The sequence below is a fragment of the Helianthus annuus genome, chromosome 10 (assembly GCF_002127325.2).
Source record: "Helianthus annuus cultivar XRQ/B chromosome 10, HanXRQr2.0-SUNRISE, whole genome shotgun sequence".
NCBI classification, from domain to species: domain Eukaryota; kingdom Viridiplantae; phylum Streptophyta; class Magnoliopsida; order Asterales; family Asteraceae; genus Helianthus; species Helianthus annuus.
Genome location: NC_035442.2, coordinates 136,154,602 through 136,180,030, shown reverse-complemented (window position 1 = coordinate 136,180,030; position 25,429 = coordinate 136,154,602). Strand labels below are relative to the sequence as shown.

At 35.7% G+C, this 25,429-nt stretch overlaps 1 protein-coding gene and 2 long non-coding RNA genes across 3 annotated transcripts; all 3 read right to left on the bottom strand.

Annotated features, from left to right (window-relative positions):
• Positions 1-11,857: 11,857 nt before the first annotated feature.
• Positions 11,858-12,557, bottom strand: LOC110882657. The gene is made up of 3 exons (XR_002560163.1): positions 12,469-12,557; positions 12,157-12,321; positions 11,858-12,016 (listed from the first exon to the last, which is right to left on the bottom strand). It is a non-coding gene; the product is annotated as an uncharacterized LOC110882657 (long non-coding RNA).
• A 3,450-nt stretch (positions 12,558-16,007) lies between these two features.
• LOC118482702 (2-oxoglutarate-dependent dioxygenase AOP3-like) lies at positions 16,008-22,461 on the bottom strand. The gene is made up of 3 exons (XM_035978320.1): positions 22,103-22,461; positions 17,189-17,423; positions 16,008-16,283 (listed from the first exon to the last, which is right to left on the bottom strand). Exons 1-3 carry the CDS (start codon positions 22,459-22,461, stop codon positions 16,008-16,010), a joined length of 870 nt encoding a protein of 289 aa, XP_035834213.1.
• A 1,580-nt stretch (positions 22,462-24,041) lies between these two features.
• Positions 24,042-25,149, bottom strand: LOC110882659. Its single transcript, XR_002560165.2, has 4 exons — positions 24,995-25,149; positions 24,778-24,841; positions 24,368-24,510; positions 24,042-24,258 (listed from the first exon to the last, which is right to left on the bottom strand). It is a non-coding gene; the product is annotated as an uncharacterized LOC110882659 (long non-coding RNA).
• Positions 25,150-25,429: the final 280 nt, after the last annotated feature.

Below are 25,429 nucleotides of genomic sequence, written 5' to 3'. Positions count from 1 at the left end.
AACCCGAACTAAACCGTTCATAAATTAATGGTTTTAGTTGGACCATAAGAACTTACTTCCAAAAAGTAACTTACTAATACAACGATTCAGTAGGTTGTATGCACTAAAAATGCTCTGTTGTTACTTTCGACCCATTTGACCTTGACCCATTCTTAAGTAAACGGGTTGAAAATTTCATATATTCTCAATATGGAGTCTTTTTAACCTTGTTACAGGTAGTTGTTGGGCATTTTCAACCATATTTGGGGTGCAGGGAACAACTAATCAACCGAATCCAACACATCCTGGTACGTGAACAACAACAACCACATTGCAAAACAAATTACACGAAATTTATTTCTATGCCACATTTTAACATTCGTAAAACGCAGGTCCTGATGAAAAACAAACACTACCACCAGTCAACCATCATAAGAAAAGGAAAACCCCAGCTGTAACGAAACCATCTGTCAGTGAGTATGACCCCCCAGCGGATTCCCCAGCGGCTTTCTGATGTTAAACGGGTCGAATTCAATGGGTCGTAAGTCATTTTCCGGTTATTTATATGTTGTTTTGAATCGTACATTGTAGACCAATTCTATCTTTATTAACTTTTCATGACAGATTCTAAAACTAACATTTGTTGACTTTGTCAGGTCCAAGAAAAAAAAGGCTAAGAAAGTTGCTGAGATGAACATTGATTCTTTAAAGGCGGTTGGAAATGGAAGTATCTTTAAACTGGTAGGCTATATTTGCTGTTATGGAACTATAAAAAGCTTAATGTAGGTTGTATGTGTTATAAGACATTGTTATCAACCGTTAACCCGTTTGACGTCTTTTTCCTTCTTTCATTTGTAGCCGAGTACCTTTGTTCTCATTTGACCCACCATAGATAAAAAAAATAATCAAAATTACTTATTGGTAATACCTTTTCTCATGATTTTTATGTTTATAATGTTGATTAACTCAAATATGGAATTTGAATTGTTTTTGTATTTTATCTATGCGAGCACCCATGAATACCATCTTGCCTTATGATTTTTGACACGTTTTTTTGTGATTTTGTAGCGTTGTTTGGAGTAGAATGTGATAGTTCGAGGAAAACAATCTGCTGCTAGAAAGTAGAAATCACACACACAGTAATCTAGGCTTGGATTAACTTAAATAAGCACACTATTTTTGACGGTTCCAACTCTGGTAGCACTGGATGGAAGTGGAAAAGTAGAGGGAAGTTTGTTTATTTTTCTGTCAAACAGGTGAGGAGCGACTTGGAGGTGTGTGGGCATCCGAATATCCAACGCCAACAGTTCAAATGCAATAAGCTCGCAGTCCCAAAGGTCAATTTTTTTTGTGAGGAGGGCCATTAATGGCAATATCCCGACTGCTACGGCATTGGCGACTAGAGGAGGGCAGATTGGGGACAAGAACATAGAACACTAGATCATGATATTGACTTATATATGTTTTTTTATATCTTTTTAAGGTTTGAATTACGCTCCTGCCCCTTATTGTCGACTCCGCGGCAACGCGCGGGTTACCCACTAGTATGTAAATAATTACAAGTTATATAGTCATTTTTATTCAATGTTTGCAAGAATCTTGATCCGCATCTTCATAATCACTTACATCACTACACCACCATTATTTCTGTAACACAAAAAATGTAACATGCATTTTTGTTTTGATTGTTACATATTTTATGTAACACAAAAAAATGTAACATGCATTTTTGCTTTGATTGTTACAAAAAATGTAACAGGCATTATTTATGTAACACAAAAAAAAATGTATCTGGCATTTTTATGTAACACAAAAAAATGTAACATGCATTTTTTCTTCGATTGTTACATTTCTAACACACGGTTACATAGTGTTACATAAAAAATGCCTAGATCTTGGAGTTTCGTAACTAAGATGCAAAAAATTGTTATGAGAATAGTTACATCAAAAATGTACATGTATTGCGTTCGATATGCCGTTTCAGGAACTCTCCTTTTGGTCTTTTGTCAATACATGGTTGAGGCAAACAGTTCTTGATTGTCACCTTGCTGAGTTCTGGATAATCAGTTCACATACGAAAAGGCTTTATCTTCCTGAATGTAGCTGGGGTTTCCCAAGCGAACAAAAACTGTGTCGAATAAAACTCCTGTCCAACAGTTCCTGTAGATAGTCCTTGCAACCCTCCTGGTGCAAGGCGGTATGTAGCATGAGTAATCAGGGCTGCCTCTGTCGTGAGATCAAACTGAGATTCTACCTAACAGTGGTGGAAGTAAATCTGAAAGCTCCTCAGGTAGCACGCTAAGAGGAATCACAAACAATTGGTGGATCCTCGATCCTCTTCTCCTTCGCCTCAACATCAGTAACGGTTGCTAACGTAGCGGAGTGATCCCTCCGTAGACACTTCTAGGCCTTCATAGTTGATATGGCGCTAACATTTGCACCACTCTGTTGCTTTAGAACAAATAACGATTCTTCACATAAAATTTTCTCCTCACATGGTATGTCTGCGTGATTTCCGAATAACCAATCCACACTAACTACTGCATTTTAACCATTAGAGGTAGTAGAAGGAAGGTCGATGTCAAACACCTGTCCCCCAAGGTCGAGTTTGCATCCCAGCGAGCATATAAGGCTTCAATTGACTTGCACCAGCCGACTCCACAACAGGTTCGGTTTCAAGAAGCATCAGGGTTAAACAAAACAGAGACGAAGCGAATAAATACCCATCCAAGCTATCGTGTTGCTATTACGCCTGGTATAGCCTATGCCAATACTAAATATCCTTCCATGAGCTTCATTTCCAGTGTTGTTTTCGTCATGAGAATTTCCAGTACTGCCGTCATTCCCTTGGTTGTCGTCACCTTGACTTAACACAGTCAATCCTTGTCGAGGTCACCTTCGTTTCCATACTGTAAGCTACGATCACGAGTACCTTGATGTTGCCGGGACTGTTGCCTCTAATGTTGTTTCCTGTAACGGTGTCCTGCGTCCTTTCACCAACAAGGTCCATCTTTTCACATTCCGTGCCACATCCTAAGGCGCTACTCATGGTGCGGGCGGTTACACAGTCCGCTCTACAGTCAATCGTCATCGATTTTGTCCCGATCGGTTCGTAAGAGTCGACTCCCATGAGTCGCCGGCTGGGGTTAAGGATTCTATTGGAGTCAAATCACTGTTGTTCGTTGCCGGTAACTGGGGTCGTTCAAATGCTGAAGTCGGTAAGGTACTACGTTTACCCTCTTGTCCGTCGTTCTTCCAAGTTGACTGAGTAATACACGATATGTCGCGAGAGTGTTGCAGAAGTGATCGCACTTCGGGATCTAAGGCGTCAACATGCTAAGTTCTGGAAAACAAAGATAAGTGAGGAAAGTATAGTCCAATCATTTGACGCTAAGCCATCCAATTCAGGGACGTTCGTACTAGCACCTAACATTCTACACTAGGCGTTCAGATGTGTGATTAGGTGATACTCGGTAGCATCGAGATTCGTAAGGGTTCAGAAAGGGGTGAAAAGATCATGTTCGAGTAGGAGACAATCACTGCTATGACTCCTATAGACTGCTGAGTTCTAACATAACATCAATTAACAGAGCGGAACCCCTCTCACACTCGTTAAGCCTCACTGGGACTCACATGCACCCCACATTATTATTATGTGTGCACCCATAATAATAAGGCAATTTGCATGCTTATCTCTGTGCCTCTTAACTCGCGCTAAAAGGTTCCCCGAATTCGAGCAATAAGACAGATGACGCCACAATATAGATCATGAAAGTTCAAGAAGAGTCGCACTCTTAAAACACGTAACATGGGTTGGTAACATAGAAGTTCATACTGCAGTGCTAAGTGTGCATTCACGTGTGATGTTATTCATAAGCAAACACTAGATATACGATGCAATAGTAAACGAGAAACGAACCTTGCAGTCTGAGGCTGAGTGTCATGGTCGATTTCGGATCTGTTCGGTTATAGTCTGGTTTTATGAAAAACGTTTTAAAACCAAGTTCACTATAACCAGTGGCTCTGATACCAAACTGTCACACCACAAAAATACCACATAGGGAGTGTCCCTGCAAGGCGTGTGACGTACCAACAATGAGCCACTAATTACATTGAACCCATACATGTCTCAAAATTAAGTTCTTGATTATAATTAAAAATATCATCAACAAGTTTAAATGAAAACCAAAGTGTTCAACAGAAGCAAAGTTAAACAAAGTTAAATAGTTTAAAAACCAATGTATATAGTATCAAGAAATCAATAGCATAAACTCCTCCAGTCGACCCATGACCTCTCCAGCTACTCCAGACAGCAAGACCCAATGCAAGACAGCTAACGACCTATAAGCATGCAAACAAGTGTGTCAGACAACGCTGGTGAGTTCAAGGTTTTATTACCGAGTTTAGTTACCAGATACATGTGTGAAACAGTTTAACAATTTGATTTGATGTTGTTATTAACTCGATTACCGAAATGGCTACAAGATGTGTTTGCCCAACCCCAATGTCTCTATCAAAACATTGGTCATGCTTTAAGGAAATTAGTTCACCCCCGTCCTCCCAGGTACGGTGTGAGGGTGCCAAACCTAATAGCGCTATCAACTAATAACCTCGTTGCCTCCTCGGCAACTGTCGGTAGATGTAAGGGGTCTTATATGATAGAAACTGAGAATAATAACAAACATCCCAAAACCTGACGTTCCTCCCTGGAACGTTACCCGATATCCCTCCCCGGGATGCATGCTTGGAAAAGAGCAGTGAACTCACCTTGGTTTTGCTCGGTTTGTTATATTACCATCCATGTTAGCCAACCAACCCTACCATGGTTACCAAAACAGTCAGTTTGTATGTACATAGATCACGTATTCCACGTTCATGTTGTGTACAAGAAACACTCATATAACACATGTCATAATAGATAGCATAGCAGCCCATTCTCATCAAGTAACGTCTTAGCACGCATTCAAGTCTCATATAAGTTTGTACCGAGCTTCTAATATGGTCATCAACGATAATCAGTTTCCTATGCATTAACTCACATTCTAAGCATTTATATCAAACGAGTGTCGTACAAGCATTATCACACACAGTTCATATGTCATAACAGTACATAAGCACTAATAGCATCCCTCATGTTCGTGCAGCCCACTCGAGCTTATTAATTCAGGTGCGGTTCTAACAGTTTAAGGCCCATATCATTTAATCCATTTCTAGGTCACAACATACAGCTCATCAATGCACTATAATATTTCTTTGGTTTACGTTGGCATTGCACATCGTAATTAATAATCAAACAAACAATACACATATCACTAATACTAGTTGTTTAATAATAAAACAGTGATCGGACACGTCCAACTCAGTTTACAGACAAAACTCTCATCATACAATGATATTATATTAACTAGCAACATTCCACATACTCTTATCATTGGTTAACTCATGTGCACTTAAATGACAATTTGGCCCAACCACAGCCGGCCCAAACCATGTACGGATTCTCAATTAACAACTCATCAGTGGGTGTGTGGTTAGTTAATGAGTGTGGCCCATCATACCAAGACAGCCCAAGTACTATGTGATTAACAATTTTATGCAGTCCAATTCAACGTATAGATCCTTGTGTAACCATTACAATAACCTATCCTATTACTGATTTCCTGAACATGTTTCAATAACAAATATCATCAAATCAGTGCATGTGAAGCAATAGCAAAAGTGGGTCGGCCATAACTTGAGTGGTCCAATCAAAACAAAGGGTCCAATTACAATTTTATTGTGACAACTCGAAACCTAGAACCTTTCGTTGTGTCGTGATGTAACTTGCCTGTACATTATGTGACTAGTTGACTGACTAAACTTAATGATAAACGTGAACTTTGATGTGCTTGGTATGTATGCATTTGTATATATATATGTGTGTACGTGCTATAAGTGAGTCGAGAACCCAACCCGAGAACAAAGAACCCGACTCGAGACCATGAGGTCTCGAGTGAATAGTGACCGAATGGGCCTTTGGGCCGAGAACCTTGTGGCCGGTTGGGCCATTGGGCCGTAAACCCCCACTCGAAACCCACTAAGGGTGCACACACTTGGAACTAGCCTATATATAAACCACCCTTAGTTATTTGTTACCATTTGTTGAAACATTACACCCACACACTCTCCTACTTCTCTCTCTCACTTAAACTCTAGAACACAAACACTTCATCATTCTCGGATTTGGACTTGGATCGGCACACACACACACACACCCGGTTGGAAGCTTTACACACACCCTCGAAACCCATTAACCGGTTAGTGTTTTTAATGTTTATGGTTGATTTTTGTTGTGATTTGTGATGTATGAATGTTGATGATTCATGTTATGCTTAGTGTTTGAGTTGATGGTTAAGTTGTTCTTTTATATGAGATGATCGTTTATCAAGAAGCTTGTTTGATGAAATAACCATTTGTTGTCAAAAGATGAAACTATATGCATGGGTTATGATATCTTGGGTTAAATAGAGTTTAAACTACTAGATCTTGATGATACATAAAAATCGGGTTGCACTTGGCATGAAATCGGACATATATGAAAACCGAGTTGTGTGTTATGTTTAGTGTTTTGATGCTTGTTCATAGTTTTGGTTGAATAAGTGATTAATATGTTATGAACTTGTTGAATATGGGTTTGAATGTATGAAGAACACTTTGAATGATAGTTAAGATATGAAAACCCTTGTGATTTTGATCCACTTTGACCAATAACCTGATTAGGAAAACATGTTAGTGAAATTCTATTGGTAGTTTCCTGATTTGGGCCTGATTATATTGTACCATTAAACTGACCATACCTGCATCAGCACCTGAACGTGAAAATGACAGCATACCGACTCGCAATCAACCAGTTGCGACTCGCAACCACAGCGTGATGACTCGAGACCACGCGGTTGCGACTCGCAACCATAGCAGGACAAGCCGAAACCATAGGTTACGAGTCCCGTTGCGACTCGAGACCTCAGCATGATTAACCGAGACCACGGTTGCGACACCGGTTGCGACTCGCAACCATTTAAGATCAGCACAAAACAACATGACTCGAGACCATGCTTGCGAGTCCGGTTGCGACTCGAGACCACACTTTTGGGCCTTAGTTAGTGGGCCGGACCTATGGGCTTCTGTGTTAACTGCTATTACGTGTTTTGGGCTTAAGTAGTTGGACTGAACTTGTGAACCTTATGTGCTACTGTTGATTGAAAATACTGTGAACTGTTAAACATGTTTGCCATACGTGTTGAACATATGTGCACTACTTGGTTCGAATCTGATTATAAGTGATATCCGTGTTAGGACGTTATTGACTACTTGCGACTTGATTAACTTTCTGTGATTAACTGCCGAGCAAACCAAGGTGAGTTCACACCCTCTACAAAGCATGGGATTCCCTGGGTTGGGAACGGGGTTAAGGAACGTGGATTCCTCGTCCTCCTTGGGTAGGACGTCAGTGGTTCAGGAATGTGATTCCTCGTCCGGATGGACGGATAAACGTACTAGACTAAAACTCTATCACGAAGTCCCTCCTTTTTGTATCGACTAATCGCCGGGCCAATGGCGAGCGGGTCATTAGTTAGATAGCGCTATTTAGGTCTGACAAGCCTCACACCGTGCCGCAGAGGACGGGCGTGAACTAATGGATCTGGGGCACGTCAATGATGATAGACATTGATGTTTTCAGGGCACATAAACATGACTACAGTCAGCAGTCGATATGGTAACGGGTCTAGTGTACGCATGGGGTAGCCCCCACGGCCGAAATGCCTGATAACTACATGGGGTAGCCCCCACGGCCGGAGTGCCGGAGTAACTGGGAATGAACATGTCACGTTTTAAACTATGGGGTAACCCCCACGGCAGGATGCCAGTTAAAGTAAACTGTTTTCGAAACAACTAAAACGAACACCCAACCGTGAACTCACTCAACTAGTTGTTGACTCGTTACTACATGCTTTGCAGGACCATAGGTACTCAGCTGGAGCTTGCATGGAGGAGGATCGTTGTGGGACACGGATCGCTACGTGCTATGTTAAACTTGGAACTTTTTGAACTTATGTATTAACTTTAAACTTATGCTTCCGCTTGCAACTTAACTTGTTTGTTTTTGAAACACCAATTGTAGTGGTTAAACTTTTATAGCTGTTTATATGCTTGTTCAGTATGATTGGTGGCTGGATCCTGGTCAGTCACGCCTCCAAGCGGTAGTACTCCGCAGGTGGGATTTTGGGGGTGTGACATTTATAACTCAGAGTTGTGTGGTCCAATGGTGGGTTGAATGTAATAGATTGATGTCGGCCATCTACTGAATTGTTTTGATCAATCAAATCAGAGTATATGGATCACATGAAAGGGCAATGTTTCAATATCACATTAGCACACATAAACATCATGAATTATTATTGTTTGTATTATTCAAGCTAGTTACACCAGCAGTCATCATGTCATCCATTAACAGCCAAACCAATCATCAAAACAGTCTCATACGATAATACACTCGAATATAACAAGAGAGTTAGGTCAAACAATCGTACACTAATCATCATCTATTCACATATCAGGCGATCTAGGGAGTGGGTTTACATACAAGAAGCTATGACTAATATACGCATACGAAAAACCGATAATCCACACAAATACACGCATAAGAGAACCGAGATGCTATGACTAGTTAGTAACCTTGATGGAACAAGATGATGTATCGAGAGGGGGGGAGTCTCCTGGTGTCGTGCGTAGACTATGGAGGGGAAATAGGGTTTTTGTTTTGATTTAGTGCTTATGATAAACAACCACAATTGTCATGCAATAACTATTAAACTTTGAGGGGGGTAAACGGTTTCCTGTTTGGCCGACATGCGCTCCAGCCCACTCACTTGGGCTGCCATAAAACTTAGCAAACATTAGTAAGGTTTGTGATGGCTTGGGCTTGATTCGGGCTATCTGCTTTGGGCCGAGAGTTAACAGGTTCAAGTGACATGAACAATATAGTTAATACTTGCTTGGTCCAAGAGTTTGGGCCAAGTGTCTGGGCCTTTACGTAAAACCCATCCTCGTGTAACCCAACCCATGGATTTAATGCGTTTAACTAAAATAAGTTGCAACTAAAAAGAAAACATAACTCACAAGTAATGATGCTCCCTATCGGCACAAGAAACAAGTCGATACAAAATAAGAGGATCGTGAAGTCAGATAACACTAACCTCGAAAGCTAGGGTTGTCACATACTCTGTCATCTCTATCGTAAGTCCGTAACCTAGCATTTTGGTGAAAAGTATCAGCTAAGCCTACGGTTCAGTGTGTTCAAGTATAACGTGAACCACATTAACCGAGTGAACCCGATGGGCAAACCGTACAAGCTGAAACTCAACGAATTTGCTGATATGACTAACCATGAGTTCAAGGCTGGTTTTGATTAAAAAATCTTGCACTTCAGGATGCTAAAAGGCAAAAGGCGACAGACCCGTTCACGCATACGAAGACCACTGATCCACCGCTATCCATTGACTGGAGGACAAATGGAGCCGTCAACCCTATGATGAACCAAGGCCGATGTGGTATGTATACTGGGCGGGTCTGGTGGGTTGGGCATTTGGGTCAAAACGGGTAATTTTTTATCTGGGTCGAGAGAGGTCTAGGGTTAGGTTTGGTTTATCTTAACCACTTGTCCAAATTTATTAACTTAATTTTATTAATAGTTTGACTAAATATTGCGAAAGATATATTACTATTGTAGTAATTTTAATTTCCTAAATAAAAAAATCTTGTAGGGAGTGTGTTACAAATACGCCTTCGGTTACTTTTGACCCGTTGGACATGTTACAGATAAAGCATAACCCGAACTAAACCGTTCAAAAATTAATGGTTTTAGTTGGGCCATAAGAACTTACTTCCAAAAAGTAACTTATTAATACAACGATTCAGTAGGTTGTATGCACTAAAAATGCTCTGTTGTTACTTTCGACCCATTTGACCTTGACCCATTCTTAAGTAAATGGGTTGAAAATTTCATCTATTCTCAATATGGAGTCTTTTTAACCTTGTTACAGGTAGTTGTTGGGCGTTTTCAACCATAGTTGGGGTGGAGGGAACAACTAATCAACCGAATCCAACACATCCTGGTACGTGAACAACAACAACCACATTGCAAAACAAATTACACGAAATTTATTTCTATGCCACATTTTAACATTCGTAAAACGCAGGTCCTGATGAAAAACAAACACTACCACCAGTCAACCATCATAAGAAAAGGAAAACCCCAGCTTTAACGAAACCATCTGTCAGTGAGTATGACCCCCCAGCGGATTCCCCAGCGGCTTTCTGATGTTAAACGGGTCGAATTCAATGGGTCGTAAGTCATTTTCCGGTTATTTATATGTTGTTTTGAATCGTACATTGTAGACCAATTCTATCCTTATTAACTTTTCATGACAGATTCTAAAACTAACATTTGTTGACTTTGTCAGGTCCAAGAAAAAAAAGGCTAAGAAAGTTGCTGAGATGAACATTGATTCTTTAAAGGCGGTTGGAAATGGAAGTATCTTTAAACTGGTAGGCTATATTTGCTGTTATGGAACTATAAAAAGCTTAATGTAGGTTGTATGTGTTATAAGACATTGTTATCAACCGTTGACCCGTTTGACGTCTTTTTCCTTCTTTCATTTGTAGCCGAGTACCTTTGTTCTCATTTGACCCACCATAGATAAAAAAAATAATCAAAATTACTTATTGGTAATACCTTTTCTCATGATTTTTATGTTTATAATGTTGATTAACTCAAATATGGAATTTGAATTGTTTTTGTATTTTATCTATGCGGGCACCCATGAATACCATCTTGCCTTATGATTTTTGACACGTTTTTTGTGATTTTGTAGCGTTGTTTGGAGTAGAATGTGATAGTTCGAGGAAAACAATCTGCTGCTAGAAAGTAGAAATCACACACACAGTAATCTAGGCTTGGATTAACTTAAATAAGCACACTATTTTTGACGGTTCCAACTCTGGTAGCACTGGATGGAAGTGGAAAAGTAGAGGGAAGTTTGTTTATTTTTCTGTCAAACAGGTGAGGAGCGACTTGGAGGTGTGTGGGCAGCCGAATATCCAACGCCAACAGTTCAAATGCAATAAGCTCGCAGTCCCAAAGGTCAATTTTTTTTTGTGAGGAGGGCCATTAATGGCAATATCCCGACTGCTACGGCATTGGCGACTAGAGGAGGGCAGATTGGGGACAAGAACATAGAACACTAGATCATGATATTGACTTATATATGTTTATTTTATATCTTTTTAAGGTTTGAATTTTGCTCCTGCCCCTTATTGTCGACTCCGCGGCAACGCGCGGGTTACCCACTAGTATGTAAATAATTACAAGTAATATAGTCATTTTTATTCAATGTTTGCAAGAATCTTGATCCGCATCTTCAGAATCACTTACATCACTACACCACCATTATTTCTGTAACACAAAAAATGTAACATGCATTTTTGTTTTGATTGTTACATTTTTTATATAACACAAAAAAATGTAACAGGCATTTTTTGCTTTGATTGTTACAAAAAATGTAACAGGCATTATTTATGTAACACAAAAAAAAAATGTATCTGGCATTTTTATGTGACACAAAAAAATGTAACATGCATTTTTTCTTCGATTGTTACATTTCTAACACACGGTTACATAGTGTTACATAAAAAATGCCTAGATCTTGGAGTTTCGTAACTAAGATGCAAAAAATTGTTATGAAAATTGTTACATCAAAAATGTACATGTATATAACTTCATTAACAAGAATCCAATACATAAGAACTTAAATTAATTTTTTTCCATTTGTTCAGATCTGAAAACAAATTTTACACAAAAAAATGAAAAAATCAGTAATAAAAAACAACATATCCAGAAAACAAGAACTAAATGCTTCAGATCTTAACCAGTTGTTCAACATCGACCTCGTAATCTGAAACATCGAACCGTCATATGAACCACACCATGCTTCACGTCACTCTACAAAAATCAACAAATTTAACTGTTAAAAACACTAGATCTAAGGCCGATTTAAGAAAGGAAAAAACTAGGAAAAAAAACACCATCTCCAAAAATAAATCGAGACCTGAAAAATGGAAACGAGAATTCAAGTAACTAACCATGGACCACCACCGCCAAGTAGCTACTAAGTGGTTTTCCGGCAGGAGGAACCACCGTCACCTCCACCACTTGAACCAGATCTGAATCTGATGTTGTATGGAACTGTGTAAAAGTACAATTCTGAACACCATCTTCATCATCATTTGTGCCATTTTGATTCAGAACTGATGCTACATATAAAAAATAAAAAACAAAGAAAATGAATCAAGAACAATCCAATGAAAAACTAAACAAGAAATCCTTAATTTACAAAAGTACTCGTATGCATTTAAAGCTGTACATTTAATAAAACAGAAAAAAAAAACACTCACCTGGAAACTCTGAAGAAATAGGTTCAGGATCTTCAACAACCCTACTCTCAAACAATGCATCTTCATCTTCATTAAATGCGAAAACAGGTGAAAGATTATGTGGAGCAACATTTAAGGGTGAACCAGGATGATCATTGAGTGTCTCCGTACCACCGGCAACGGTCCGAGGGTGTTGGCTGTTCGAATCAGCCATGTTAAATGCAAATACTCTTCAATGGTGAGTATGGTTTCTTTCTTTCACTGCACTCTCTGGTTCGAAATAAATGAGATGTGAGATTAGATCCATGAATATCTAAATAGAACAAAAAGAGAAGATATTAGAAACATGTGAGAGATACACAAGTACAAATGTATTTAATGAAAAGCATGACAAGAAGAAGCAATGTTGAAAAGTCTGTGTGTGCAGACTTACACATGAAAAGGATCACAAAAATCTCAAAAGGTAAAGAAAGAAAATGACGGTTATGCCCTTGCCTCCTCTCAATCTAAATTCAAACGTGGATCAATCCTAGCCACATGTGTGAGTTTTCAGGGTTTAGTCAACTGGAGTGGTTTTCTCCTTATAATTAGCCTATATATATATATATATATATATATATATATATATATATATATATATATATATATATATATATATATATATATATATATATATATCCGCTAGAATGAGAACCACCTCGAGTTGTAAGAACCGCGAGAACTACTTGATCCGGGGCGAAATGGACCAATTTTTTTTTCAAAAACGTAGATGCATGTATTATAAACACATTCGTAAAAAAAATATTTTAAAAAAGGCCGTGTGTGTAGTTTTTTACACCACAAGTTTGTGGTTTACGAGTTCCGTAAATTTACGGAACTCGTAAACCACAAACTTGTGGTGTAAAAAACTACACGCACGGCATTTTTAAATTTTTTTTACGAATGTGTTTATAATACATGCATCTACGTTTTTGAAAAAAAAATTTTGGTCCACCTCGCCCCGTACGGTGTGGTTCTCGCAGTTCTTACAACTCGAGGTGGTTCTCATTCTAGCGGATATATATATATATATATCAGATTTTTTTAAAAACGTGTGTCTCTCAAAATCACAGGCCTTGTGTGGTAGTCCTACCCATCTTAGCATATAAAGGAAACAATCAAATCTATTATGATTAAACAATTATTTGTAAAAAATAGAAAACTGCTGTGTTTTTAATAGATATAGAGGAGACAGAAAATGTATCATATTAGTATTAGAAAAATTATTTGATTTTTCTAAGGATATAATTTAGGCTACACATGGCAATACAAATAGATTAATAACTTATACCCGGCTACGTGACAAGCAGGTCTCACCATATACATGTTTTGAAAATCCCTTGGCTTATCCTAACTAATTACATGTAAACTCGTGTTTCATTGGGTGTTTCGACAAATATATAAAATTATCTATACCAAGCTCACAACACATACCGCACAAGGTTCCATCAGGTAAAGAGAGGTACCATAAAGAGTATTTCCGTGTTAGCACATATTAACTTACAAATATTTCGGCACACCACTTCCCAACCACGCGTAAAGCTAAGCTAGAACCATTTTCACGCGTGGAACACCGCGCCGGTATTCTTTGGTTCACGGCATGCATGGACACACTTGCTTCAAGAATTCATGGCTGCCACATCTCACCGTTACTTTAATTAAAAATAATAATTTAAAAAAAATATTTTTGGAGAATGGGAATATTGCAAAAAAAAAAAAAAAAATGGTTGTGTTTTTAAGATTTTTTTAACCCTACAGTTTTCCTCCAAAATATGTATTTCAATGTTTTTTTAATAAAAACACTTGTCGTCTATTCCAGACATAAATTATTTATGTTAGCTGTTCCGAAAACAAACAAAAAAACTAGTGAAACTACCGCATCCTACATCATGTCTTAAACCTTGAAGCATTTAAATGCATTAAAAACCAAGTAAATAAATAAATAGATAATTGTTTCCACTTACAAATAAATGTATACACTGTAATGAGATTATTTTGTATGGATGATGCATACATGTGGTGATTAGGTATTTATATACTTATGTGTAGAGGTGGGCAAAAAATTCCAGTTAATTTAACCGGAATCAGTTGTTAACCGGTATAACATTAACAGTTAGTGGTTAATTCTAACTGTTGGTTAGTAATTGGTTATACATATTTAGTATAGGAACAGGTTATTAATCGGTTTTTTAACCAGTAGACCTGTTAACCAAAAAATTCAAAAAAGGCAAAAAAAAAAAAAACCCGGTTATTAACTGAACTAGTAAAAGAAATTAATTGGACCAGTTAAAAAATAGTCGATTAAAGGATTAACCGGTTAAAATCAAAAAGTTAAATTAATTCGTATAACTGGTTAACCAAACCAAACCGATCCGTGAACCTCTACTTATGTGAATTGATTATGCATTGGTTTTCAGATAATTAATTAAATAAGTTTTGTGGGGTTTGATGATATGGGTCGTGCCCATATAATTATGGCTCGGCCTAATGGCCCCTAATTTGTAATCCGTATTGTCTTAGTTTGTTTTCGGACTAAATAATAACATAAGAAATCAAATAACAATTATCTATTATCTATTATCTATTATCTATTATCTATTATCTATTAATAATAGAACTTTTTGAATAGTAATTGAGGGCATTTAGTTAATTTATATACAATTTTTCATATGGGCTGATAGTGCTTTTCATTTTTCACAACACACATAGAGAATAAAGAGAAAGAAAGATCTGACTTTCCTGGTTCCTCAAATCTTACTTCTCAAAGTTCTACAATATTCATCAAACTAATGAAGGCTAATCAAGCTCGGGACCAGAGTTCATCAAAGTAATTAAAGTTCACTATCTATTAATAATAGAACTTTGTGAATAGTAATTGAGGGCATTTAGGTAATTTATATACAATTTTCCATATGGGCTGATGTTGCTTTTCATTTTCCACAACACACATAGAGAACAGAGAGAAAGAAAGATCTAGCTTTCCTGTTCCTCAAATCTTACTTCTCAAAGTTCTACAATATTCATCAAACTAATAGATGCTAATCAAGCTCGTAGACCAGAGTTCATCAAAGTAATTAAAGTTCATGATGCTTAGAGACCAGAGACCAAAACCGATTTCCGGAAGCTTGGGTTCTACTACAAAGCCGACGACGCCGCCCACAACGGTGGTTTGGGGTTATTGGTTTATTTTTGTAAATTATAAAAAATAAAATTAAAAAATTGCCCTAAAAGCGGGATTGTTACACTAAAAGTTTGTGCTCGTGTGTTAATTATTTTTTTGAGTCTGACCTACTCGACTTCGAGTTATAATAGACATAAATACCTCAAAATTTTGTGATCCTAAGAAAAATTTGCAGCTCCTATGATATTATGACATAATAATTCTACATCATAGTATGTTACATCTCTTTTTATTTATAATATAAGATTTTATCAAGCAATATAATCACAACACCTATACAAACTACATACATATGTACTTGCAACATAAACAACAAGTCAATTAGAACCAGCGCACACAATCAACTGTCAATGGAAGCGACAGTTGTGACCCCACAGTAGGATTCAATGGCGTATTTAGACGCCTTCCCCTCCTCCGTGTTTACATACTCTAAAAAATCCATGTTATTAAAAGGCCTGAATCGCAACTGATATTCATCATCAACAAATTTCTCAGGAACTTCCACTATCTCCTTCATGAACGAAAATAGCCCTGTCGAATACCTAACCACTCCTTTTGCTGAAGTTCTCATCGCTTCTTGATGCACTGGAGCATATATCCTCCCGTTGCTCCAGGCCTGATTTACACAATCAATATTAGTTCTGACCATGTGTGTAATAATGGATCTAATGCAGTGAATTTCAGCCGTTATAAAAATAAAAAATAAATAAAATACGAACTTGGTGAATATCAACTCTTTCCTCAAAATATTTGTTGGTTTAGTTTGTATTCTATTTTCAACATATAGAATGAAAAGGGTCATGTCAAACACCATACGGTCTAAAGGTTATTAAAGATATACTTTAAAATTTTTAGTTTGGTTTATTTGATTTTAAAAATGCATATTACCATTACATTATGGTTTTTTCTAAATAAAACCAATAGCTCAATTGTTTATAAAATTTAAAAGAATACACACTCGATTATAATGACTAATCGATCACTTTATGTAATTACATAGTGGGGCGTCAGATCATCGCCGACGTCAAGGCTCGTGGGCGCATGCCGTATCTGTCTTGTAGATAACTGATGAACGCCATCTTTCTCCTACCTCTTTCCTTCCCCTCTCACAAACCTTCACTCCTTCCCCTTTCACAAACCTTCACGGGTGACTCCCTTATCCACAAATCTCCCATCCCCCCCCCCCCCCCCTCCTGACGCCCCCACCCACCCACACACCAGACGATCGGTCACCCCACCAATTCTATCCACATGTAAGGTTGAAGATGGTCGTATCATAGTTATAAAGTTACTTAATCATATATACTAAGTTTTTTACTCATGACAATAAGACATGCACAACTATTGTTCTCGTGATCTTTAACTTTTAAAAAGGGCAGACTTGCATGACATACAATGGTTGCTTTAGTTATCACTTAATTATAGAAGGTGAGATATTAACATAAGTGGTTCTCCGGCTACAACTACAAAGGTGCAATGGGATGGCTCGTGATTGATCCACTCTCCATTTCTCGTCTTGACCTCGAACCCTTTGACACCGTTGTCATCTAAAACACCCAAGAAACTTTTGTATGAATGAGGAGGAAGAGCTATTGGGCCTTCGCCTTGAACGGGTGCACGATACTTCATGAATTTTGCTAAATAGAACAACGAGCCCTCAAATTGCTTGTCTTCGATCCCGTAGCTATCGAAGACCATTCTCATAACACAATGAATGATTTCGGATAGCAGAGTCATGTACTCAAATGCGGTTTTGCTGTGTATGATCAAGAAATCAAATTAATCACTATCCAATATAAATTTTGGTCTTTTGCTTTCACAAAAGTTTAACCAGAAAAAAACCAATTGTCTAACTATAACGTGTCACATATGCTATACAAAATTAAATATTTAGTTTTTCAAGATTTATACACCTTTTATATATTATATTTACTAATAAATATGTAAAAATAATATAAATAGTTTCTTAAATTTCCTAGTTGTTATGTTGTCGATATAGTATTTTTTGTATAAATATTTACTATATAATAAAAGAAACCACTTTATGGACACTTCTCATCATATTAGGTCATCTCTTATAGATAATTATTATTTTAGTTTAATCTTTTCTAATTAATCATAGATAAAGCTCCTACTAAATATTATTTAGTTTGATATCTTATAGATAATTATTATTTAGTTTAATCTTCTTCTGATTTATAATATTATTTATTTGAATTAATTATTACTTTTATATTTATCTATTTACTTCAAATTCAAAGTTAATTATCTAATTTGATATTAACTATAAATTTGAACATTTTGTTTAGTTTGTTATCAAATAGATTTTACGAAACTTAAAATAAAATTAACTAATATTATATATCATTTATACATTTACGGAGTTTTAAATAAAGGGTTAGATGTATTGAGACTTCGTTAACAAATTTTGCAAAAACAGAATAATCTATTTTTATCACGAAACCCAAACTTTGTGTTAATATAAAAAATATTTTTATTTTCACTATACAAAATTACATTTACTCGACCCATGTAATACATGAGGTTTTTTAAGATATAATTTTTTATTATTTGATGTATAAAATTAGATTTATTCAATTCATACAATATCACGGGGTTTTTTAAGGATATATATAATATTTTTATTATTTAGTACAGAAAATTACTTTTATTCAAACCGTGTAGTACGCATATTTTTTTAAATGTATTTTTTTCTTATTCGGTATATAAAATTACATTTATTCAACCCGTGCAATAAATAGGGTTTTTAAAGATATATTGTTTTATTATTTAGTATATAAAATTTATTTATTCAACCCGTGTAATACACGTGGTTTTAAAGATAAAATTACATTTATTCAACTCATACAATATTGTTCTTATAGATATAACTTTTAATTATTTAATAAATAAAAATATATTTATTCAACCCGTGCAATAAATGAGGTTTTTAAAGATATATTATTTTATTATTTACTATATGAAATTTATTTATTCAACCCGTGTAATACACGGGGTTATAACCTAGTTATTAATAGATAAAAATCATGTTTTTATAGAGTCCCTTTTAAACGTGTAATAAATAGTCTATTTGGTTATTAATAATGTTTACCCTTTGTTATATAAAACGTTGGAAGTATTCATATACAAAAAAAAAAAAAAAAAAAAAACTTCCTTTAATGTACTATATTAATGAAGGTGCGCACCAAGTCAAGTAGATCCCCCGTTAGCCACTTATAAGCTGCGGAAAACTCGAGGGGTGTTCATCGAATCGAATATCGAATTTTCGAATTATTCGAATAATTTTTATTTTTCCTTGAATTCGTATTCGATTCGAATTCGATTAAAACCTACCGAATTCGATTCGAATTCGTATTCGAATAAAAAACCCAATTCGTATTCGATTAAAAATTCGAATTCGAATGAATTCAATTTAATTCAGATTATTTAAAAACATGTAAAAAACTTTCAAAATGAAACATAAATTTTAAAGCAGCCATAAAGCACGATATCATCTTAAAAAGTTCTAAATAAAGTACCACAAGTCTAAAATTCAAAACGAGAAGTCGGGAATAACCACTCCACATTACAAGTTAATATTTTTACGTTTATAAATCTATTGATACATTTGTTACTTAGGTTTTAGTAATGTGCCATATAGTGGGTTTGGTAATGGGTAATTTTAATACTCGGAAAAAAATTTGAAAATAATTTATAGTATAGTCTAATAAAAGTTATATACGTATTATATATAAAAATAATAAATAAAAATGTATAATTTTTATTCGAATTTCGAATCGAATTTGAAATTATAAATTACACATTTCGTCCTTTATGTTTGTACCGGATTGCAACGGGTACCTTTTAACTTCAATAATTACAGTTACAATCCTTTATTTGTAAAACCCGTTACACTCTACATTCTTTAGCACTAATCAGATTAAAATTTTCAGTTAAGTTTATTTGCTTAAGGGTATTTTGGTCAATTCATGTTTTATTTAAATTTTTAATAGATAAAACAAAAAGAAAAATGCATCTACTCTTCATCTTCCCCAATTTTCTAACCTAAAACCCAAACCACCACCTCATCCTACCGCCACCACCACCACATCCTGCCGCCACCATCATCTTCCTGCACTTCTTGATTGCATTCCATGTTTTCCAGCTGCAAATTCGTGTAAGATTTTTATCGCTTTTTGCTGTTGCCACATCATACTTCAAAGATTTTGGGTGAGATGCCACCTGGCGCCATTGAAATCCCAATAATATGTTTGTCGATTTAAACGATTCTTTTGTAACATTGATCAAAGCTCCAATTACAGATTCAATTATTAAAAGTTAACCATACAGACAATTCAAAGAATATTTAATATTCCTTTATTACCCCTCTCCTACCCTTAAAATTGCAATAAGACAACATATCACAATTCACAGAGCATAAATGGCAAAAAAAAAAAAAAAAAAAAAAAAAAAGTGGTGGCAACATGATGTGGTGGTGATTAGGGTTTTAGGTTAGGAAATTGGGGAAGATGGAGAGTAGATGCAAATTTTTTTATCTATTAAACATATATTTAAATAAAAGCATGCATTGACCAAAATACCCTTAAGTGAATAAACTTAACTGAAAATTTTAATTTGGTTAGTGCTAAAGGGCGCAGAGTGTAGCGGGTTTCGCAAATAAAAGATTGTAACTGTAATTAATGAAGTTAAAAGCTATCCGTTGCAATCTGTTACAAACATAAAGGACGAAATGTGTAATTTACCCTTCTTATAATCGAAACGAATTCTTCATAATCGAATCGAATTTAAACGAATTTTGAATTTTTCGAATTCGAAACGAATTCTGCACACCCCTAATGCGTATCATACCCATGATCTAATTATGGTCTAGTAGTATGGTATATTCCCTCACAAATGTGTGATGGTAAGATCAAATCTTTGCAAGTGCAATGTTTGTGTATTTTAGGTGGAAAAATTTCTTGTTCAAAAAAATTGTTGCAAAGTATTCACACATTTTTATCAATGATTTCTTGGCCTAGTGTTCAGTGCGGAGGTGAGAAGTTTTGGTTCTCTTAGGGGTCCTGGGTTCAAATTCAAGCAAGAAGGAATTTTAATACTAACTTGATGATACTAACATAATAACTACTAACCTCTGCTTAGCGACATCCTAAGTGTACGCTGTTAAAAATAAGTATATATATCATAGTTTAGTTTACTTCTTTTTGTTTATACATACAATACACCAATTCTAGTTTCTTCGACTCCATCTTGATCAGTGCCTAGCTTATTAGTGGCTCGATTGTTTATGCTACTACTAATTATGATCATAAAATAAAGTCTAGTTCTTTTTTTGTTGTAAAAGGTTTTATTAAAGAAAGGGTAAACATTTTTTATTAAACAAATCAAACATATATTAACAAATGTTTGAAAAGGAGGGAAGATTGAGATGGTTTTGGCATGTGAAGCGGAGGCAAACGACAGCACCAGTTAAAGTAGTGGAAACTCTTACTGTGGAAGGGAGGAGAGGAAGAGGCCGACCCAAACTGACATGGGAAGAGCAGATTAGGCATGACTTACTAGAGTTGCATCTTTCTGAGGACATGGTCCAAGATAGGACTTCGTGAAGGCGTAGGATTAGGGTTAAGGACTTCTAGAGGATATTGCAGGAAGATCTTAAGGTGTATTTTAGGGACGTAAGTTTTTCTTATTCTTTAAGTGACTTAACCGGTGACTGACTTCTTGTGTACATGCCCGAATGATGTTCTCTGCTATTATACACGATTTACATTATACTGTGTCAATCTGATCACTAGCTTGGTGTAGGTGACTTCTTTTTTCTATATTCTTTGACTTGATATGTTGGTTTGCTATTCGTTTTGGAGCCGGGGGTCTCTTCTGAAAGCAGTCTCTCTATCCCTAGGGATAGAGGCAAGGTTTGTCTATATCCCACCTTCCCCAGACCCTATGAGTAGCATTGCTATTTGTTGGATTTACTGGGTATGGTTGTTGTTGTTGTTGTTGAAAAGGATTTTAAAAAATTATATGAATTTTATTTATTATTAATTTAAATAAGGTATAAAAAACTGTTACGTCAAGAGTATAATTAAATGCTAGTCACTTAAAAAAAGTATCAACTATAATTTTTGTTATTATAATTTGTGATTACACATATACAAGTAACCTTTAAAACAACAATGGTTAATTTGCTATAGGTACACGTGCCACATTATAATTAGGCAATTGGTATAAAAGGGCTATCATGGTGAAAATTGTCACATTTTTTATTACTTCAACTTTAATGGTGAAAATTGTCACATTTTTATTACTTCAACTTTATATTGGTATTTTGGATGATCAAAAGGCTGGTTTTATGATCTTTCCTTGTTTTTATACCAATTTTCCCTACATAGCAGCTGATATAGAAGTTATGATTACCAGAAAGCGTCGTTCCCAGAAGGAAAGAGGAGATGGGTGAAGCTTCGAGTAGCTTCCAGCGTAGCGCCATCCTCAATACCGAAGCTTTCGAAAAGAGGCAGGGACGAGTAGTTTCCATATCCGAAGCCGAGGATCTTTGAACAGTTCTTAGTCTTTGTTTCGATGGGAAGAAGAAACAGGTCTTTTGAGAGCTCGAACATGGTCTCACGAAGATCCCAAGGTATTTTCTTGGTAGATAGGACAAAACAACCGTATTCTTCAAGGGCTCGCCTAACAACATGGGATGTAGATAACCAGGCTGGGTTGCTAGGGTTTAGGGCTTCTACGTCGAAGGTTATGACAGGAAGTTGGGGAGGCATTATGATTTTAACTCACTGTTAACCTACGCTTAATGCCACCTTTGTTTATATACATGGAAATCAAATATATTATACAAAAAGTGGATGATATGAAGTATCATATAAAAAGGAGACAGGCAAGAGTATCAACCCTTTTTTTCTGTTTTAATGTTCTCCTTTCTATATGATTTACTATGGCAAGTTTTTAACAACAAAAAATTTACTATGGCAAGTTTTTAACAACAAAAAAATGTTTATTACTTTTTTTAAAGTTCTATTTTTTTTTACTAGAACTAGTATTAAGCCCCCTCATGTCGTGTCGGGGGCGTAAAACCCTACCAAATAACACCCATGCCACTCCACTGCTAGTAACCAATGACAATGAAGTCATGGCGTATTAATTTTTTTTTCTTTTCGAAAGGCTAATTTCTTTAATCTTCTGTCGTCTGTGCGACTTGAACCCAAGACCTTCCTCTTCCCAACCTAGGTGTTTTAAAGGCTTTGCCTTTCCAATGGACCACCACCCCATTGGTTGGCGTGTTAACTAAGTCTATCTAAGACTCACGCGTTGCGATTAACTTGTCAAACAAGAAAAAATAGACATAAAGACGTTTAGCCACGCACGCATATTGTGTCGTGCTAGCTCGCAAAATTTAGAACAAAACTTAAAAACGTTGAACCAGAAACGCACGTTGCACCGTATTAACTCGGAAAATTTAGAATGAAACATAAAAGAAAAATTTGCAAAGGATATAAAGTATTGGGGAACAAAGTTGAAAGTAAAAAAATTGTGAGGTTAAATTGCAAAAAGATGAAAGGTTTTGAGTTAAATGTTAAAAATAAAAAGTTGTGAGGTTAAATTGAAAAAGATGAAAAATTTTTGGTTAAAAATAATAAATCCATTTTGTTATCAAAAACACCCTAAACATAACATACAACACCATTAAACATAGAAAAGTTATAAATTAATATAATATAATATAATAATGCAGCGGAACCGTTATGCCAAACAAAAAACAGACGTAAATGCATTGAATGACGCTTAGACGTACTACTACAAAAATAGGTATTTGCTACGGTCAAATCTGTAGCAATCCGTAGCTAACACCCATTTTGCTACGGATTTGCCACGGATTTAGTCCGTAACTACAAGTCTCGTCGCGAATTTACTTGCTACGAACTTTCGCTACGAAAATTATATTTGCGACGAGTTTAGCTACAAAAAGTAACATCACTATTTTAGTTACAGATTCGCTACGAAAAAGTTTGCTATGGTTTTTTAGCTACGGAACTTTGCTACCATTTTTTTGCTCCGGATTATTAGCTACGGAGTTTTTTTGCTATGGATTTTAGCTACGGTTTTTTAGTTACGGAACTTTACTACCATGTTTTGGCTACGGATTATTAGCTACGGAGCTTTTTTCGACATGGATGCTAGCTACGCTTTGACGATGACAATTTGCTACGACTTTGCTACTATTTTTTGCCACAAATTTGTTGCAATTTAGCAATGAAATTTGCTACATATATGCTAGGGATTTGCTATGAAAATTTGCTACATAAAGAGTTACAACCACAAATAGAACCGAAGTATCTACAAATTTAAAAAAAAAATCATAAAATATATTACAATAAAATTGTACAAACTATCCAACCACAAATGAATGTAGTTTCCTAACTTTCTATACCCCAAATGAAGAAAACACTACTCCATCCCATGAAGAACACAACTCCGTATTGATGCAACACAATGAATGTAGATAAACAACATCGTTTCTCTTGATCTTCATCACTACTAAACCTTGATTGCCATCTTTTCTGATCAAATGATTCAAACCAAATTATAAGTCCAAGCATATACATGTTAGGCTCATAACAACTAATTACTAAGAACATAAAGCATAAACAAAGAAATGTAAAGGTATACCGTATTTGCTGGCAGGATTTATGAAGACTTTTAGCATACGTTTCCCAACTTTAGTGTTCTTATCATAATGTTCAATGTGTGTGTTTTAAGCTTGAATCTTGATGAAGGTGGAACACATAAATTGTGAGATGCAAGGCATGAAACTGAAAAAAAAAATTAGGTGTTTGGTTATCAATGAAAAAAAAAATTGTAAAGCATCTAACTTATTTTTAAATTGTGTTCATATATCACTATTATGTAGAAGTTTGAAAGCTTTCACCGTATGTGAAAGACTTGAATTTTTACATCAAAACATGATATATAAGTTGGTACGAGCACTAGTTTCGAAATAAAATCTTCAATGGACCCAACCAAACTCTAAAAATTAATTAATAATCTATAAATCTAACTCTATCTTGGAGAAACTTTACCTGTACCTGAGTAGTTGTAAGCATGTGAAGCATTCAGAACCATCAAAAACCTCAAGGCCATCTTCTACAAAGCAAAAACTAGAGAGAGAACAAAACATAATTGAATGAGATTTGTACCTAATTAATACAACGTCCACTTGGGATTTAAATAAACACTAATCAATGGTAATGATGATTAACTATGAACCAAGATTAAAAAAATGAAAGGATCACGTACCCCGACACGCCATGCAAGTAGCAGTACATTTTGAATGAGTCAGTTTTGGGGATGAATTTTTGAAATGGTCAGATAATCAAAACCATTATCTATTCTCTTCTGAGTAATCATAGGAGTTTTAGGTAAAGTGATGGAACAACCACCATGGAGAATTATAAGGGAAGGGAGAGACGTGCGTTTTGAAAGGGAAAATATAGGCGGGGAGATAAGGAGGGAGTGGAATTATGTAGCGGCAATTTTGAAAATTTACTTTAAATAAATATGTATATTTCTTTTATAACGATATACAAATATTTTTTTTTGACAAGTAACAATAGGCAAATTATGATAACAACAAGAACATATGTCTAGAAATAAAAAATCATTGTTTTAGTTCTTAGAAAGAATAAAAACTTGGTTACACATCTATATAGTTTAATGAATAAACTTTATATA

What these genes read in the sequence shown, in the direction of transcription:
- LOC118482702 (XM_035978320.1), bottom strand. Translation starts at nt 22,461, where the DNA reads ATGCCTCCCCAACTTCCTGTCATAACCTTCGACGTAGAAGCCCTAAAC. An exon ending in TCTGGGAACGACGCTTTCTG is followed by an intron (nt 17,424 to 22,102) that starts GTAATCATAACT and finishes GATCATACACAG; the next exon opens with CAAAACCGCATTTGAGTACA. An exon ending in ACGGTGTCAAAGGGTTCGAG is followed by an intron (nt 16,284 to 17,188) that starts GTCAAGACGAGA and finishes TGTGTAAATCAG; the next exon opens with GCCTGGAGCAACGGGAGGAT.